We start from the raw sequence: 18,768 nt of genomic DNA, 5'->3' as shown, positions 1-18,768 counted from the left end.
AAGAGCTGCCAATCACCCCGGAGGCATCACCAGCCCCGGGAACCAGGGGCACCCGGAAAGAGCCCTAGAGGCCTCCCTGCCTTCGGTTTCTGCCTAAATGGTCCTTGCCCCAGGTGCTTCCCTCTCTAACGCCCCGCTGTTGGGGGCCTCGACTCCCAGCGCGACCAAATGCTACTGTTTTCTGGAAGCCACAGTGAGAAAAGGCAGGAACCCCTGGAGTGGGCCAGACAGTGGGCATCATTCCACAGCTGGCAACTAAGGATGCCAAGGGAGTTGCAGGAGCTAGCTTGCTGTAGTGCCCAGAGGATGCCCACATGGCATGAAGCTTGCTGCTCTAGCATAAAGTAAGTGCTCTTTATTAGCGTGGGGGTTCTCAGACTTGCGCCAGTTGTTCCTCATTCATAGGAAAACTTGGGAGCCCGGAGGCATCAGATTAGAAATGGACAGAGTTGAAAACACTGGTCAGTGAGGTCGAATCGAAGAAAAAGGAAAAGGCCCCAAAGATAGTAGAAAATCAGGCCAGGAGCCAAGGACCAGACTGGGGCATGCTCCGGGTACCGGTGGACCGGCCGTGACCCGGATGAAGCGGAGGAGCGCCCGAGTTCCCGTTACTAAGGCAACTGTCCGCGAACCCACTTCCCTTCCCCCATAGTTTCCTGGTGGACAGCAAGTTATGTAATCTAGCTGAGACCCTGCACAGAGAACATGGAAAGAAACAGCCTCAGAACATGGAAAGAATGGATGAGAGGTTGATAGTAATTCTTTGGGATTCACGCTTCCCAATTAAAATAATATATCCCATACAATGATTGAGGTGACCAACACTTTAATTCATTTACATTGCATATATGGTAGAAGTCATATACTCAGTGGGATTAACTGACTGTGTTTGGTGATCAGGGAAACGCTGGAGCGGGCTGGCGCGCGCGGGGAAGTGCTTCCGGGAGAGAGGGCGCGCAAGATGGCGGCGCCCATGGAGCTGTTCTGCTGGGCTGGGGGCTGGGGGCTGCCGTCAGTGGACCTGGACAGCCTGGCCGTGCTGGTGAGGGTGGCGCGACGCCCTCTGCTACGCCCTAGCGGACTGGGGAGGGGGCCCGAGCTAGCCGAGTATCGGAACTTTGCCAGGCCGCACTGGGGGAAACTAAGGAGAGGGCGCGCAAGATGGCGGCGCCCATGGAGCTGTTCTGCTGGGCTGGGGGCTGGGGGCTGCCGTCAGTGGACCTGGACAGCCTGGCCGTGCTGGTGAGGGTGGCGCGACGCCCTCTGCTACGCCCTAGCGGACTGGGGAGGGGGCCCGAGCTAGCCGAGTATCGGAACTTTGCCAGGCCGCACTGGGGGAAACTAAGGCAAAGACCAGGATTAGCCCACATGGGCCCAGTGCCCTATGCTGTGGCTGGCTTCCTAGGGTTCGTCTAGCAATGGAAAGAGGCTTGACTGGGGTTTCAGGAGATAGATTTTAGTCCTTGTTTATCTATTTACTGGCTGTGTGACCTTGGGGGGAATCCCTCCTGGATGATCAGTCGTCTCAGCACCCCCTTTCCTCCTCACCAAACACCATCTACTGAGCCTGTTTGTTGGACCAAAGGGTCCACAGCCAGGCTGTAGAAAAATCTCTGAAGTCAGACATAGTCCATAACACCCCTACACTCACTTGCTGATTTTAGAGGTAACTCTGTAGGCTTCTTTCAAATACCAAACATTACCATGGAAAAAATGAGTAAGATTTGCTTCCTCCCCTCAAGTTGTTTAAGGGGAAGGCACACATGTAACCACTTAATGAAATGTTCACGTGTGAGTTATAAAATAGATGAATAGAAACAGGCCACAGAAACTGTCAAAGAAAGTCATGAATGGTGCTATCAAGAAGAGGGTACTGTCTATGAAAACGTTTTGAGGGTAGGTGTTCACCAGGCAGATGGCAGGAGAGGAGAAAAAAGAAAGACTTTCCTACGTGTAATCGTGGACATGTCTATAATCTCTGAACCCCCTTTTGCCCGTTTGTAAAACAGGAAGGGTAATGTCTCTTTTTTGTACAAAAGTGCTATGCATAGGCATGGCACAAAATATTCAGTAAATATTTCTCTTCTTGGTTCCTTGACCTCTGTCTTCTGCTTCCTTTCCTGCAGACCTATGCCAGATTTACTGGGGCTCCACTCAAGGTACACAAGATCAACAACCCCTGGCGAAGCCCTTCAGGTATCCAGTGTCCCTGGGTGGTGAAGAAGGGATGTGCAAGGGGAGTAGCAGGAAACAGGCAGAAATGTGGTACAAATGTGTATGAATACTGGCCATGATGGCCCATTCTTGTAATCCCAGCACTGAAGCAGGAGGATTGGTGCAAGTTCCAGTACAACCTGGGCTACAAAGTGAGACCTTGTCTCACAACAAACAAACAAAAAGGATGTGTATGACTAGGCAGCTAAAGATCTGGTGGGCATACTCTCTCAATGTCAGGAACTCTGCCTGCTCTTCGGACCAGCCATGGAGAAGTCATCTCGGTACCACACAAGATCATCACCCACCTTCGAAAAGAGGTAGGTGTCTTGGATGAGGGCTACCAGTGAGACAGATCCAGTCAGTTCAATGTAACATATTTATTGAGCACCAGGTAATGTGACAAACTTGGCACAGGTGATGTAGAGCATCAAGGAATGCATACTCTGATGAGAAACACACACTGTCACTGTGGTTCAGTAAAGCAGATGGCTAGAAATTAAGTTCAGGGCACTATGAGGGCATCTGGAAACAGTGCCTTCTGTGTGCTGGATGGAGAGAGGACAGGTGTGGGCTGATGGCACGTGGATGAGAAAGAAAGTAGAGAACAGCAGTTGGCTCTGATGAAGCCCTCAAAGGTGGTACTAGAAAGGGACTTCTAAGGCCAGCATGAATTACACAGTGAGCTCTGTCTCAAAAAAGAGAGAAAAAGGGATTTTTCCCTCCCTGGACCCTAGGCCTCAGTGTGCTAGGCAGGCACTGTGCCACTGAGTTACATTAACATCCCTTTATATTTTTGTCAAGGCAGGGACACACTGAGTTGCAGGCTAGCCTCCAACTTGTGATTCTCCTGCTTCTGCCTCCTGTGTATTTGGGATTACAAGTATGTGCCATCACAGCTTTAGAAAGGAACTCAATGACCATTTCCTTGTTTTCAGGGACTAGACGGGGCTGGATATGGGGCTCAGGAGGGACAAGGCTTAGAGCTAGGTTGGGGAATCTAAAAGAATATTATGAGTTGGAGGCTTAGGCTGTGCTATTCACTGTCATTGACTGTGTGATTTGGGGCAAGTCACTTGCCCTCCCAGAGCTATAAGATCCTTATTTTGTTTGTTTTCGTGTGGGGGATCGTTGGTGCTGGGTTCAAATGCAGGGCCCCATGTATGCTAGGCAAACATCCTATCACTAAGCTGTACTTCCGGTCTTCGTAATTTTTTTTTTTTTTTCATACTGGGGATTGAATTCAGGATCTTGTGCTTGGAAGTCAGGCACGGTGCAACTGAGCTAAAACCCTGGCCCCATATAAGATCCTTATTTGTGAAACCAGGTGGCTTTATCCAGCATGCTTTCCAATGTTGTTCTAGCATTCACAGTCTGATTCCAAAAGGGGACACATTTTCAGAAATGGGACCCTCTTCCTCACTTCTACTTTCCCAGGGATTAAAGAACTAGAGAACTGGAGGCTTGAGTGATTCTGTTTTCTGTGTTTTGTACTTGCATGTGTATTTGTGTTTGTATTTTGTATTTTTTGGTGGGGGGGCGGTACTGAGGATTGAACTCAGAACCTTGCGCTTGTAAGGCACGCAGCGGCACCACTGAGCTAAATCCCTGGTTCTATTCTGTTTCGGTTTTTTGTTTGTTTTGTTTGGTACCAGGGATCGAACTCGGGTCCTTGCATTTGTGAGGCAGGCGCCAGAACCACTGAGCTAAATCCCTGGCCCTATTCTGTATTATTTTAATAAGAGGATAGTAATATACCTTGGCCTCCATTTTTTTTCTTTCCAGTACCAGGAATCGAATTAAAGACCTGAATGCTTGCCAGACAGGCATGGTACAACTGAACTACATCCCCAGCCCAGAGACCTAGAGAAATAGGATCCAAATAAAAGCCAAAGCTCCTGGCAGGGCCAGGACCACTTCCCTGATTCCTTATGTACAAACAGAGTTTTTCCAGTTTCCAAAGTGTTTTTTCTAAATTACTTAACTAACATAGCCACATAGAGAGAAAGAGATTATTACACTCATTCCACAGGGGAGAAATTGATGTTCAGAGAGATTTAAGGCTATGTGGAGACAAAGCTTACTCAGGATGTGGAAGGGGTGCAAGCTGGGGAGGTCGGGCAGGTTAGAGCTGGAGTATGGGTGGGATGTGTGCGTGGTGAGGTGCCTGACTTGGAACAGAGTAGACGAAACAGCCAGGAGACAGGCCCTGAGCGATCAAGCCAGGGGTTGTGAGCAAGAGTTCAGGGGTCCAGAGAGTGAAGGTGGTTGTTCCCTACTTCCTGAGGCGTGGCTGCAGCCCAGCCTTCCTCTGTGCTCTGCTCCTCTGGCTCTGTGGAGTCTGAGTTGGGGAAGTTACTGTTAGAAAGTTGCTGTCAGCAGGCACGTGGCCAGCTTTCCGTGGAAACTCTGGGAGCTGCTCCTAGTTTGTGGCAAGGCCTTCCTTTCCCCTGTGGGCACAGGACCTTGACAGCTAGCAGGCTCCAAGGCCCAGGCTTTCTGCCAACAGCAACAGGCTACTGGCTGGCCCGGGGAAGGAGCCTCAAGGGGAAAAGCTTGCTTTACCTCCACTGCACTCAGAGGCCAGCGGGGGAGGTACCACTCCCCTGCTGGGCAAGTGCCCTGAAGCTCCCCTTGTTCACCTCATGGATATTTCTCCCACAGAAGTACAATGCTGACTATGATCTCTCAGCCCGACAAGGGGCAGACACCCTGGCCTTCATGTCTTTGCTGGAGGAAAAACTGCTCCCAGTGCTGGTATGTGTGCCTGCCTTCCCGGCATTCCTGGTATGGGGGTGAGGGTCAGAGCAATGTGAGTCAGAAACCTGCCCTGAGACAGGCAGGTGCACTGGCTCAGACCCCTTCTTCCTTCCTGCCTACCCAATCCAGATCCATACTTTCTGGATAGACACCAAGAACTATGTGGAAGTGACCCGGAAGTGGTATGCAGAGGCTATGCCCTTTCCCCTCAACTTCTTCCTACCTGGTCGCATGCAGAGGCAGCACATGGAGCGGCTGCAGCTGCTGTGTGGGGAGCACAGGCCTGAGAACGAGGAAGAACTGGAAAAGGAGGTAGTTCTGGGACAGGGAGCTGTTGTAATAGATGTGCCCCAGTTTGGCAGTGCCAGGAGGGGAGGTGGCACCGTTCCTGTGGCCGCAGGCCTATCTGTCTCCTTCCCACAGCTGTACCAAGAGGCTCGGGAGTGCCTGATACTTCTCTCTCAGCGCCTGGGCTCTCAGAAGTTCTTCTTTGGAGATGCGTGAGTCACACTGGGGAGGAATGGGTGGCTTGGGAGATGATACAGGCTCAGAGGCAGCGGCTGGGGTGGGCTTAGGCTCTGGACAGGTCCCCAGGACAGACACCAGTTCTGGTGACGAAGGCTGTGTGTGGGGCTGGAGCCACCTCGGTGGTACAGCAGGATGGGGTGGGAGAGCAGCCAGGGGCAGGAGAGGCCTGCAGGGCTGAGGGGCACTCAATGTGCCCTTTATGCTCCCTGGGATAGAGCCCCATTCAGGGAAGGCTGGCACCAGCTGAGGCAGCCTTCCCTTCTGCGTCCGAACTGTGCATCCCGTCCTGCTCTGGTGGCCTCCTGCTGCCTAGAGCCCTTGCCCAGCTGCCCTCCTCCACCCTGCTCTTTCTCTCCAGCCCTGCTTCCCTGGACGCCTTCGTCTTTAGCTACCTGGCCCTGCTGCTGCAGGCGAAGCTGCCCAGTGGGAAGCTGCCGGCCCACCTGCGGGGTCTGCACAACCTCTGCACCTACTGCACCCACATCCTCAGCATCTATTTCCCCTGGGATGGAGGTGAGGGCCGGGGGGTGCTGCTGTGGGGGCGCGAGCCGGGATCCAGGAACGAGCTCCTCTTCCTTCCTTGCCCTCAGCTGAGGTGCCACCCGCACGACAGGCACCGGCAGGCCCAGAGACCGAGGAGGAGCCATACCCACGCCGGAACCAGATCCTGTCTGTGCTGGCGGGGCTGGCCGCCATGGTGGGCTACGCCTTGCTCAGTGGCATCATCTCCATCCAGCGGGCAGCACCCTCCCGGGTCCCTGGCACCCGAGCCCTGGGCCTGGCTGAGGACGATGAAGAGCAGTGATTGTCTTCGTGCTCCCAGGACTGATTTTTTAATTGTCATGCATTCCAGAGGCTCCTTTGCCTCGCCACTGCTGATCCAGCCAGAAATGGGGTGCTGCACCCCAGAATAAAGCCACTCACGCTGACTCAGGCCAAACATTCTCTTTTAAGGGACTGCCATTTTCCCAGCCAGAACGCAGGAACGCTCGGGTGCACAAGCATACATACGGCCTCTGCTGCTGTGGCTGCCTCTGCCCTGATGCTGGCGTTGCTCCTGCACAGGACCAGTTCTGCATCTCCAACAATGACAAACAGTCCCCATTTGGGGTCCAGCTTTTTTTTTTTTTTTTTCTCCTGGTACCGGGATCAAACTTAGGACCTTGTGCTTGCCGGGCAGGCTTGGCACCACTGAGCGACATCCCCGGCCCTCTGTCCAGCTTTCTTAATGCCTTCTTTTCTCCCCCATCCCAGTCTTGAGTTTGCAAAGACAGTGAGCTCACCCTGGGCCTGGGCCAGGTCCCACACAGCATGGGGCTCCCACACACCAGGGTTTCCATCCCCTGGCACCTACTAAAGAGGAGAGTGTGTCACCCGACTGCTGCCCCAGGCTTGTGTCACTGCGATCTGGCCCTTAGCGTCTTCCTTTACTCAGTGTGTGCGCTGACTGTCTCTCCAGGGCCCATGCTGGGCCCAGGTGCCTGCTTGGGCAACTGCTCTGTCACTGGCGGCGCCACAGGTAGGTGTGAATGGAGTAGCCGGGGCAGATGGTCTCCAGGAAGCCCAGAGCAGGGTCCTTGATGGTGAGAGCCGTGTCCCTAGAGGAGCTGGAGTGGAGAAGAGGCAGGTCGGTGAGCCTGCTGAGGTCCAGCCCGCCCAGCCCAGGCCCAGACCGCCACTGTCCTCACCGGTTCAGCACAACCACAACTGCAGAGCCGTCAGGGTGCAGCAGTGCCACAGCCTCCAAGTCGCTGTCCTCACTGGCCACCAGCCCCACGCGCTGAGAGCCCTCAGGGATGAACTTGCTGATGTGGGAACAAGCACCATGGATGGCCCGGCCCCACCCGCAGTCCTGCCAGGGCTCTGTCCTAGTTCCCTGGGCCCCAAGCCCTGCCCTCACTCCCAGCCCGTGTCGGGCACCCTGGGATTGCCTGTGTCCTGAGCCACCTAGTCACGCTCTGCCCATGTATCTCCAGGGAGGCTGCGTGCGCCTCTCCCGGCCCTGAACGCCTAAACATGGGTGATGTAAGCCCGATGCAGGAGGTGACAGGCCCGGCGTGGAATGGGGATGTTCACCCTCCACTCACCTGAAGTGGCCAAGGTGGTAGAACATGGGCTGTTTGTAAAAGGTGTCCTTGGCAATATCTACAATGATGGGGCTGTCGACGAAGTTGCGGACCCAGTTAGGGCCCCCCTCGGGGTTCAGGGCGAGGTTCCAGTCTGTCCAGCCAACTACATGGTAGAGGAGGTTCTGGAGTAGAGACAGGGAAGGGCAGAGGCTCAAGCCGGTTCCAGAGAAGGAGCTGGGGCCGGTGACAAAACAGGGCTGAGTAGGTGCTGTCTCCTTAGCACAGGAGAGCGTGTGAGGGTGGAGGCCTCTCAAGGGAAGTAGGAGCCAGTGCCACTGCCTGGGAAGGCGCTGCAGAACTGCCCTGAAGGGCGGCCTGGTGGGGTCAGAAGGGTGCTCTCGGCCTTCCCGGTGCCCTAGGGAGGGAGGCGCACCGTGATGATGCTGCTGCTGTACCGCACCCCGCGATCCCAGGAGCCCAGCCGCACACTCTGCTCCCAGAACTTGGAGCCCACACAGGCCTCTGAGGCGAAGAGCATGGTGTTGGGGAACAGGCGGTGCGTTGCCCCCAGAGTAGATTTTGCCGGAGCCAGGAAGTCCAAGTACCAGTGCACGGCAATCCCGTGGACATACTTGGCCGCTTCTTGGTCTGCGAGCACCTGCACAGGGGACAGGAAGAGGAGCTGAGCTCTGAGAAAGTGCCTGCCTGGTTGCCCTGGTCACCAAATTGGGCAGGGTGTGGCCCGGCCCATAATCCCAACTACCCGGAAGGCTGAGGCAAGAGGACACGAGTTCAAGGCCACGGTGACGTGGTGAGACCAAGTCTCAAAGGGGCAGGAAACAGGACAGGAAAGGGAAAAGGGAGGGCAGAGGAGAGAAGGGAGCAGAATGAGCAAGACACAGTAGTGTATGTACCAGTTCCCCAAGAGGAACATAACTGTGTCACAAACACAAAGAAAATAAAGGAATGGGCCGGGGACGGAGCTCAGTGGAGCCACCAGCTGCCTGCCTTGCAAGCACAAGGTCCCGAGTTCAATCCCCGGTACCCCCCCCCAAAAGTACCTTGAGGTTCCACCTTTATGAAACTAGGAGAGTTACGAGATGGACGAAACACAAAACAGAGTTGGACGAGGAAGGCACTAAGCTTGGAGCCGTCACATGGACATTAGATGTGGGTTCACCGGGGCACCACAGGGACCCCAGGCCTTACCACCTGTGCCCAGCGAGGCAGCAGCAGACGGTTGTCGTCTAGCATGATCAGCTGGATATCGTGATGAGTGCTGTTGGCAAGCATTGGACCCAGGTCGCGGGCAATGAAGTCTCGCTGGTGTTCGGGGGTGAAGCCCAGGCACTGGAAGGGGTACCCACTCATCAGCCCCGCAGAAGGCTCATTCTCAACTGTCACTGCCCAGAACTTTAACTTGTGCTCAGCATAGGCATCCAGGAACCTAGCAGGAGAAAGGACAGGAGTGCGCATGACCAAGGGAATGGACTGTGGCCCTGTGAGCTTACAGTGGGCACTATCAGGAAGGCTCAGGAGGCAGAGGCAGATGTGGCAGTGGCCCCAAGGTGACAGCCAGTGCCTGGGCCAGGCTGTGCAGAGGAGGCTGATCCGGCCCACAGCCTCACCGGTCTCTTACTTGACAAAGTACTTGGCCCAGGTCTGGTGGTAGATGTCCCCAGGATGCCCCTTGAGCGTCCCCTTCCCATTCACTGCCCCATTGGTCTTGAGCCAAGTGGGTGATGTCCAGGGGCTGGCGAAGAGTGAGATAGGGCGCTGGGACATTCGCAGGGCCTGGTGAATCAGGGGTATCTAGAGACAAATGGGGTGAGGAGAGACACCCAGAGGTGGAACAAAACCAGCCCAACCAGTGCATCAGGTCAGCGCCAGCCTGCACCCCGCCACCCCAGGATGAAGCAGCAGCAGAAGGGTCAAAGTCCCTCTGCAGACTGCCCTACCTGGGCCCTCCCTACAACCCAACGTCAACGCCAGCAGGGCCATAGGCAACCAGAATGCCCACCTTGAGCTTGGTATCTTCCTCTGTGAGGCTGAAATTGTGCAACTGGAAGTCACCGGGGGTGTCATCGTACGTGTAGATGCGGATGGAGAAGTCACAGCTGGCCATGGGTACCCGGATAATGTTATATTCGATCCCTGCCGAGGACGACGGAGACATGGAGGACAAAGAACGTGGCTTATAACGTGCCAGTCTTCAGTAGTCTCAGGACCGAGGGAATGTGGGCGCCGGCTGGGGACTGAGGAGGCCAGCACCCGGGCACAGTGTGGCCTCTGGGCCTGAGAGTCCCAAACACTCTGCAGAACACTAACAGGACGGTCTGACTGCACTAAGGAACCAAACGTCAGAGAGGGCAAAAGGGTACAAGGAAGGGTCGAAGAAAAGTGTCAACTGCAGTATATCCTCTGGCCCACTCCTCACCTTCTTTGGAGAAGTACGACTCAAGTAGCAACTTCTGGGCAGAGGGTGACAAGGCAAGGATATTGAGAGCAGCCGCGTCTGTCATGGCCCCTCCAAATCCTTTCACTTTCTGGAACTTTTCTTCTGGCTGCAGGGTCAACAGCACCCCTGAGGACACCAGCAAGGAAGGAAGGTGTCAGTGCCCAGCAGGGAGACTCCACTCCGATCACTGGCCTGACAGCTCCAGGGGGACGAGCCCGGCGAAGGGCGGGGAGCTGTCACCTGTGCCCGTATGGTTGGCCCTGAAGTCACCCACGCTCAGCTCCATCCGACGTCCACTGCGCGTGCTCTCATAGCGGCTGAAGGTCCCCAAGGCAGGGAAGGTCAGAGGGTCAAGAGAGTCGCAGTACGTGGCATTGCAGACACAGACCACCGAGCTGTAGCCAAAGCTTTTAGGGATGCAGGGGCGGGCGCCTGGAAGGAAGGGACACAGGCAGAGGCAAGAGCAGGGGCAGGCAAGGACAGCAGACACGCTGGTTAGGAGACAGGACATCGGTTTTCATACCTGCTCCCTGAACCCCATCCCAGTGCTGGCTCAATCACTCCCCAGGGTTTATCCAGCACCTACAGTAAGCATGCTAGCAGGCGACCAAAGTACCAGAAGGCAGGAGGATCCTCAGTGCTACCTTCCTCTCCTTGGCACCCTTACCTGATACCCATGTCGCCGCCTGAAGCAGGAGCAATCCTGTGAGGCTGGCAGCCATGCCTACCCTGCCCGGGCATCTGGGACATTCCTGAGGACAAAATGGACAATGGCTAGAAGGCAAACCCTCTCCAGCCCTCAGTGAGCTTCCCTACAGGGCGCGCAGCCTGCCTTCCATCCCATTAAGGGTGGGAACAAGGCATGAGACCTGGTGCAGCCCTCCCTGCAACGCCTCTGCTGGTGACACTTTTCTGGCCACCCCAAGTAAGGACTCACCTTACCCTCTTCCCTTCCACTTCAACCTCGACCCCTCCCTCTTCATCTGCTGAAAGAGCCACAATGGCCTGCTTTCGGAGTCTGCCACTTGTGGGGCACAGTGGTGTAAGCCTGTAATCCTGGCTACTTGGGAGACTGAAGCAAGAGGACTGAAAGTTAGAGGCCAGCCTGGGCAACTTAGTGAGACCTTATCTTAAAATAAAAGGGCTTGGATATAGTTCGGTACATGCTGGATTCAATTGCCAGTACTGGGAATGCGGGGGGGAGGAGAGAGGGAGAGAGACAGAAAGAGGGGAAATCACAACCGGATTCCTCACCCACTTACCTCTATGGAAGGGTGTGAAAACTCCATCACATTTGGTAACTGGATGAAGAGAACACTGCAGGAGTTCCAGAGTCTCAGAGGGATAAGCAGATCCACGAAATAAAAACAAGTATGCAGATATATACTGCAGTCGTAGGTACCAAACTAGCTCTACAGGTCAATTCCGGTCCTATGAAAAGGATGGGTCATGTGATGACAATGGGAGAGTCACATGACACAGGAAGTGAGGCAATCACAGCCATATTTGTAATGGGCAATTGGTCCTTTTTTTTTCAAAGAGGGTCTGACTGTACAGTTCAGGCTGACCTTGAACTCACTGTGCACCCCAGGCTGGCCTTGACTCCCCAGTGATACTCCTGCCTCAGGCATGTGCTGCAATGCCTGGCTCAGCATTGATTCTTATGAAAATTCTACATCTTATGAAACTCAGGAAGATAGGTGTGGGTACAACTTAGAGGAGAGCAAAGGACAAAGATTTAGATGCACTTGGATTGAGCCTCCTAATTCCCAGAGAAGGAAAACTCCAGCAGGCACATCCTGAGAAAAAGTAGAAAGTGAAACTAGTTAGGGCTGGTGGTGTAGCTTCTCAACAGAGCACTTGCATCGCATCTACAAAGCCCTGGGCTCAAACCCTAGGACCACGAGAAAAAATAATGTAATGCAATAAATGCTCGAAATGCTGAAGCCACAGAGAGGTGTGTGTGCATGTGGTCCCAGGAATTAGATCCCAGGGTTCCTGAAAGCTAGGCAAGCACTCTACCACTGAGCTACATCCCTAGCCATTTAAAAAAATTATTTTTAAATTTTGAGACAGGGTCCCGCTGTCATTAAATTGCTTGATCTTGAGATCTTCCTGCCTCAGCCTATTGACTACCTGGATTCCAGGTATAGGCCATAGCACCTGCCTCACAGGTTTAAAACAATTCCTGCCCTGAAAGAGGCCTATGAGGCACCAGAATCAGGCACACAGATTACTTACAGATAAAGGCAGAAGTGGTAATGTGTGTACTTGGAGACTTCCCTGGGATTTGGAGGGAGTGTCCGAGAGTTTAGAGGAATCCAGGAAGGCTTCCAGGAGGAGGAGTGGTGACGAGCCACAGAGGCACAGGGAGGGCGACTCCTGGAATGAAGGTGGCCTGAGGGTTTGTGGCTGGTGCTGTACCTTTCCGGCTTCTCTGGTTTCATCGTCAATGTCCCAGCTCGGAAACTGGGACTGCTGTGTCGGGGGCTGGGGGTGGCACAGGAGCACCCTTGCCTCCCAGGTTCTGCAGAGCCTTGGGGTGCAGCCCCAGCATCACAGAACAAACAACCCAAAAGCCCAAACTGGAAGTGTCACACAAGTCAGATCCTCAGGGGACCCACGGAGGGGTCCGGGAAGCGCAGGGGCTGGAGGGGGTGGCATAGCCTGACCTGCCGCCCCGAGCCGTCAGTGCAGGGCAGAAGCAGCCTCACAAGCCCACAGGTTATTACCTGCATCAGAGAGATAAGCACTGTGCTAAGGGCACAGTCAACACTGGGACTACTTGTTTGTTGTTGTTTTGTTATACTAGGGATGGAACCCAAGGCCTTACACTGAGGTACAGGCCCAGCCAGCCCTTTTTATTTATTTATTTTTTTGGTACTGGGGATCGAACTCCGGTCCTTGTACTTGTGGGTCAGGCTCTGGAACCCACTGAGCTAAATCCCCAGCCCTTTTTTCTTCTTTTTTTTTTGAGACAGGGTCCCATGAAGCTGCATAGGCTGGGTTCAGACTTGCATCCTCCTGCCTCAACCTCGCAGAATGCTGGGATTTCAGGTCCTGGCCACCATGCCCCGTTTACCTGTTTGTGTACGAGCCCTTTTATGTGTTCTGAATTATCTCATGAAGCCCTTCCGTGACACACCCCCTCGTGAAGCTGACCATTTCTTCTGGGATCCTAGCGTATTTTAATTATAGTCTCAGTGAGATGAGCAGGGTTTGAATCCTGGCTCCACTATTTACTGGCGTTTGACCACTGGTCTCACAGCCTGTCTCCCACCCCTAAGAGGGGAGTGACAGTGCCTCTCACAGGGTTACTGTGGGATAAAGCAAGATAATGTGCATCTAGTGCATTGCTGGCACCTCCTGTCACAAGCCGCTGTGCTTAGGACAGAGCTGCATTCCTGGAAGGACGTTTCTGACTCGCCGGGGCAGCCTCACACCTTTGTCGAGAGCCTTGCAGGGTCAGGTGTCTGTCAGTGTCCACTCCATTGAGACTTCCAGTTCTTCGAGGAAGCACCAGGCAGGCTGCGGCAGGCGGACGCACCCCTCCCACCCACCCATTCCATTCTGCCCATTCACTTCCTCCAGCTCTGCTGAGCCCCGCGCACAGGAACTTCCTGCGCAATTCTCCCGCTGCCCCGCCTGTCCCGCTGGGTTCAGAGCCCCTCTCCTCTCTGTTTCTCTCTGCAGACCCAGTGTAAACTTCTCGTTTCTCTTCTCTTTTTCCTTTCTCCTCCACCTCCTCCTTTTTTTTCATGATTTTCAGACAGGGTCTGGTTAAGTTCCCAGACTGGCCTTGAATTTGAAATCCTGCTGCGTCAGCCTCTAAAGTAGATAGGATCACAGCCACAATGCCTAGTTTGCTCCTTCTCCTTCTTACCCTCTCTCCTCTTTCAGTGCAGGGGGTCAAACCCAGGGCCTTTTTTATAATTTTTTTAAAATTTTCAGACAGGGCCTCACGGTCTCTATCTTGCCCAGGCTTGCCAGGTGTGGTGGCATACACCTGTGATTCCAGCACTGGGAAGACTGAAGCAGGAGGATGGACTCAAGCTCAAGGCCAGCCTGAACTACATAGTGAGACCCTGTCTCAAAAAACACAAAAATAGCCAGGCATGGTGGCGCACGCCTGAAATCCCAGCACTCGGGAGGCTGAGGCAGGAGGATCTCTGTGAGCTCCAGACCAGCCTGGGCTACATAGTGAGTTCCAAGTCAGTCTCAACTACATAGTGAGACCCTGTCTCAAAAAAACAAAACAACAACAACAAAAGAACCCCACACAAAAATAAGTACATAAATTCCTCAGGCTGGGTTAGAACCCACAGATTAGCAATTGCCTAGAGAGACATATTCTCTTATGTAGACTGAGGCTACCATGACTCATGAATCACAAATAAAAGCCAATTACAGCCAGGAGTGGCAGCACAAGCCTGTAATTCCAGCACTCTGGGAGGCTGAGGCAAGAGGATTACAAGTTTGAGCACAACCTGAGCAACTTTAGCAAGACTTTGTCTTGAAGTAAAAAATAAAAAATAAAAAGGGTTGGGGATGTAGCTCAGTAGGAAGGCTCTTAGTTCAATCTTTGGTACCAAAAAAAGGCCAATTAAAGCTAGTGGTGCATGCCTATAATCCCAGCACTCAGGAGGCTGAGGCAGGAGGATCATCAGGAGTTTAAGGCCAGCCTGGCCTACACAATGAATTCAAGGTCGGCCTGAACTACATAGTGAGATCCTGTCTCCACAATAAATAAATAAATAAATAAATAAAAGCCAGTTAGATCTAGAAGCAAATTTCTTGTAATTTTGTCTTCTTTATTTGGATCCGCTCAGATCTGACTCCACAAACGGAGGATGACCGGCCAATTTCTAAAATACTCCTTGGGGTGCTTCATGCCAAACATCACCAACCTAGGTCTCACTGAAGGGCCCACCAAAGGCTTCCTACCAGTGCCTCAAACAGCACTTTTTAAAGACATAGTGGGGCCTGGAATTTAGCTCAGCAGCACCGCACCTGCCTTCAAAGCACAAGGTCTTGAGTTCAATCTTGTAAAAAAAAAAAAAAAAAAAAAAAAAAGACTTAGCTAGGACTGAGGAATTAGTTCAGTGGTAGAGCACATGTCCTGGATTCAATGCCTCATACAGAAAAAAAAGGAAGCTGGGCATGGTGTACAGGCCTGTAATCCCAGATAGGAAGAGGCTGAGGCAGAGGATGGAGAAACTGACCCAGTCTCATCTGGTGCAGTGCTGCATACTTGTAATCCCTCCCTCCATTCTAGGAGGCTGAAGCAGGAGGATTGCAAGTTCAAGCCCAGCCTGAGCAATTCAGCAACTTTTTAATGATAAAACAAAAAAAGGGCTAGGGAGTATAGCTCAGGGTGAAGGCCCTGGGTTCCATCCCCAGTACAGGAATGAATAAATAAAAATAAATAAATAAATAAATAAAGTTTGAGGCCAGCTTGCAGAGATCCTGTCTCAAAAAAGGTAAAAGGAAAGCCAGGGATTTAGCTCAGTGTTTCCGCTGCCTGCTTTGCAAGCATAAGGTTCTAAGTTCAATCCCCAGTACAAAAAAAAAAAAAAAAAGGTAAAAGAAGCTTGGTGGATCTGCTATAGTCCCAGCCCTGGACTGGGCAGTAGGCAGTAGGAGTTCTAGGCCACCCTGAAACACATAGCAAGACCGCTCCCCTCAGAAAAAGAATAGCAACAAAAAAAAGAATAGTCAACCCAGAACTTGTCTTTCTTGTATTTTCACTTTTTTTTTGGAGGGGTGCTCACTACTAGAGATTGAACCCAAGCCCTTCACACTGAACTACATCTCCAGCCACAACCTCTACTATGATTTTGTGTATTTTTTCCCCTCTGAGACAGGGTCTCACTATGTAGTTCAGGCTGGCCTTAAACCCACTATGTAGCCTACACTGGCTTTGAACTCACAGCGATCCTCCTGCCTCATTCTTCTAGGGTGCTGGGATGATAAGTGTGCACCATCCTGCCTGGCTCTGAACCTCTCTTTTCAATTTGTTTTCTTTTTTTAATGTCAATTTTCTTATCTGAGGATATAACACTCTCTTTGACTATGGACACCAAAAATGATTCTACTCTCCTTGGGAAGCTGAGGCAGGAAGATCACCACAAGTTGAAAGCCAGTTGAGGCTACAAAATCAGTTCAAGACCATCCTGAACTATATAGCAAGACCATCCTCTCAAATTTGACTCTTACAGTCCCTTATCCACTTAAGGTGTAGCATTCATCTAATTAACCAACTTTCTGGGGGATGGAGGGTGCTGGGGATCAAACCCAGGGCTTCTTGTATGCAAGGCAAGCACTGTACCCTGGAGTTATAGCTCTAGCCCTACTTAACCAACCATTAACAAAAACCATGGTGATCATCACACAGCTGGGATCCAATGAAAGCTATTTGTACCTCAAAAGCCAGGAATGGTGGTGCACACCTGTAATCTCAGCATTTGGGAGGCTGAGGCAAGAGGGTTGTAGCAAGTTTGAGGCCAACCTGGGCTATGTAGTGAATTCAGGTTAACCTGAACTACATAGCAAGACCCTGTCTCAAACAAACAAAAGCTTGTACTTGTACCAAAGATACTGGCTTCTCATTTTTCTAATGATAAAATAATTTTTTTGTGTGTGCTGATTGAACCCAGGGCCTCTTGCATGCTAGGAAAGCACACTGCCATGGAGCTACATCCTCAGCCTTCTTTTTCTCTTTTTCTTTTTCATACTGGGGGGATCAAGCTCGGGACCTTGCATTTGCGAGGCAGGCAGTGGCATCACTGAGCTAAATACCTGGCCCCCTCAGCCTTAGTTTTTTTTTGGTACCGGGGATCGAACTCAGGTCCTTGTGCTTGCGAGGCAGGCTGCTGAACCGCTGAGCCCAGCCACAGTTCTGGAGAAATGGTCTCACTGAATGCCCAGGATGGCCTCTCCAGTGCCGTCCTCCTGCCTCAGCCTCTGGAGTGGCTGGGATCACAGGGTACCCGCCATGCCCAGTCTTTGATGAGTGCTTATTATGTGTGCACAACCTGACAATTCCACATTACAGGTGAGAGCGAGGGCTGAGGGACCCTGAAGACGAGGCAGGGCCCACCTTTCCATAGTTGGCTCTATTCCATCTGTGCTCACCTAGAGCCACTGGGGTGCTGACCTTAAATCATGGGGCCCCCATGTGTCTCCGGCTACCCTTCAAGGCTGTAACAGCTATAAAAAGCAAATTTTATCATGCCTGTCTTCGTGAAGCCTTAACACCCTTTGTGCAGTACAAGCACAGAAAGAAATACTGAATATTTTCTGGGAAGGTGTTTTGTGAGTCCTAAGGTTCCACATAAATGGCAGAATTTTTTTTTCTTTCTGGAGATTGGTTTTGGTTTTTGTTTGTTGGTTGGTTTGCTCGGGTTTTGTGAGACACGGTCTCACAGTGTAGCCCATGCTGGCCTCAAACTCATGGCAATCCTGCCTCAGCCTGCCAAGTGCTGGGGTCACAAATGTGCACCACCACACCTGGCTTCTAGTACAGGGGATTGGAAAAAGGGCCTTACACATGCTGGGCAGGTGCTCGACCGCTGAATCACTTCCCCAGCCCTTTTTATTTTCTACTTGACAAATAGCCTTGCAAAGTTGTTCGGGCTGGCCTCGAACTCGTACCCTCTTGCCTCAGCCTCCCAGGTGGCTAGGATCATGAGTCAGCCCCAGCCACCCAGCCTGCCTAGACGGTGGGAATTACTGTTGTCACTGTTATCCAGCCTCTCCATTTCCCTCCAGGCAGTCAAAGGGCCTTCAGGCTGAGACCTGGCTCCCACCCTTGCTCCTGCTGGTCTCCACTTTCTCTTGTCCCCTTACAGAGGGGCACCATGCGGGGCATCAGCCTGGGTGGGCACTGTGAGACTCTCACAATCCTGGCTATGAGGCTGGGGAATCCACCTAACCTTTCAGGGCCTTTGCACTGGTTTATATCTCCGGCCCTCCCCCCCCCCAGTATCAGGGATCGAACTCAGGACCTTGAGCTTGCCAGGCAAGTGGCAGAAGCACTGAGCTAAATCCCTGGCCCCTCCCTTTTTACTTTTTAAGACAGGGTCTCCCTGGGTCGGGGATTTAGCTCAGTGGTTCTGCCACCTGCCTGGCAAGAGCAAGGACCCTAAGTTCGATCCCCAGTACCAAAAAAAAAAAAAGACACGGTCTCCCTAAATTGCTTGGCCTGGGCTTGAACTTGTGATCCTTCTGCCTCTGCCTCCCAAACTGCTGACATTCCATCCAGCCACACACCACTGTGCCCAACTGTGTTTCTCGTCTGATGTCTGATCATAGGACGCCAAGTCCTCCCTAAACCGCTCTTGGGGTTTCAGGCTTCTCCGCCCCACACCCGTGAGGGGATCAGGGTTCCTCCCAGCCAAAGCTGTTCCCCCTCTATCCTTCTCCCCCAGGGCCAGAACCTTCTTCTAGGGCCCAGCTCACCCTGACTGCTGCCCCCCCCACTGCTCCCCCATTATTCCTCACCCTGTGGGCTTTCCACAAAGGCTCTTCACCCCTGACCTCCAATTTTCTCCTCCAAGAAGAACCAGAGGGGCTGGGGTGCCCCTGAGTAGTACAGCACATGCTTAGTGTATGTGCAGCCCTGGGTTTGATCCCCAGTAGGTACACACCACACACACATAAGAGAAGAGAAAACAAGACTTCTGAAGCTACTGCTTTTGCTTTCGCTCTTCGGTCCCACACTGCCGTTGGCAGGGCTAT

General features: G+C 52.7%; 2 protein-coding genes across 2 annotated transcripts; one reads left to right on the top strand and one right to left on the bottom strand.

Annotated features, from left to right (window-relative positions):
• Nucleotides 1-1,153: 1,153 nt before the first annotated feature.
• Nucleotides 1,154-6,431, top strand: Mtx1 (metaxin 1). Its single transcript, XM_010643873.1, has 8 exons — nucleotides 1,154-1,242; nucleotides 2,127-2,196; nucleotides 2,455-2,534; nucleotides 4,879-4,971; nucleotides 5,104-5,286; nucleotides 5,398-5,474; nucleotides 5,861-6,015; nucleotides 6,093-6,431. Exons 1-8 carry the CDS (start codon nucleotides 1,162-1,164, stop codon nucleotides 6,305-6,307), a joined length of 954 nt encoding a protein of 317 aa, XP_010642175.1. The 5' UTR covers nucleotides 1,154-1,161; the 3' UTR covers nucleotides 6,308-6,431.
• Nucleotides 6,432-6,514: 83 nt separating this feature from the next.
• Nucleotides 6,515-11,469, bottom strand: Gba (glucosylceramidase beta). The gene is made up of 11 exons (XM_010643871.3): nucleotides 11,292-11,469; nucleotides 10,697-10,781; nucleotides 10,270-10,461; nucleotides 10,009-10,155; nucleotides 9,592-9,725; nucleotides 9,211-9,383; nucleotides 8,781-9,018; nucleotides 8,005-8,229; nucleotides 7,590-7,753; nucleotides 7,191-7,307; nucleotides 6,515-7,109 (listed from the first exon to the last, which is right to left on the bottom strand). Exons 1-11 carry the CDS (start codon nucleotides 11,316-11,318, stop codon nucleotides 7,004-7,006), a joined length of 1,608 nt encoding a protein of 535 aa, XP_010642173.1. The 5' UTR covers nucleotides 11,319-11,469; the 3' UTR covers nucleotides 6,515-7,003.
• Between the last annotated feature and the right edge of the window lie 7,299 nt (nucleotides 11,470-18,768).

Source organism: Fukomys damarensis, unplaced genomic scaffold (genome assembly GCF_012274545.1).
Source record: "Fukomys damarensis isolate Sample0158 unplaced genomic scaffold, DMR_v1.0_HiC HiC_scaffold_33, whole genome shotgun sequence".
Lineage (NCBI taxonomy): Eukaryota > Metazoa > Chordata > Mammalia > Rodentia > Bathyergidae > Fukomys > Fukomys damarensis.
Note: the sequence above shows the minus strand (reverse complement) of the source record. Positions and strands in the feature narration are given on the sequence as shown.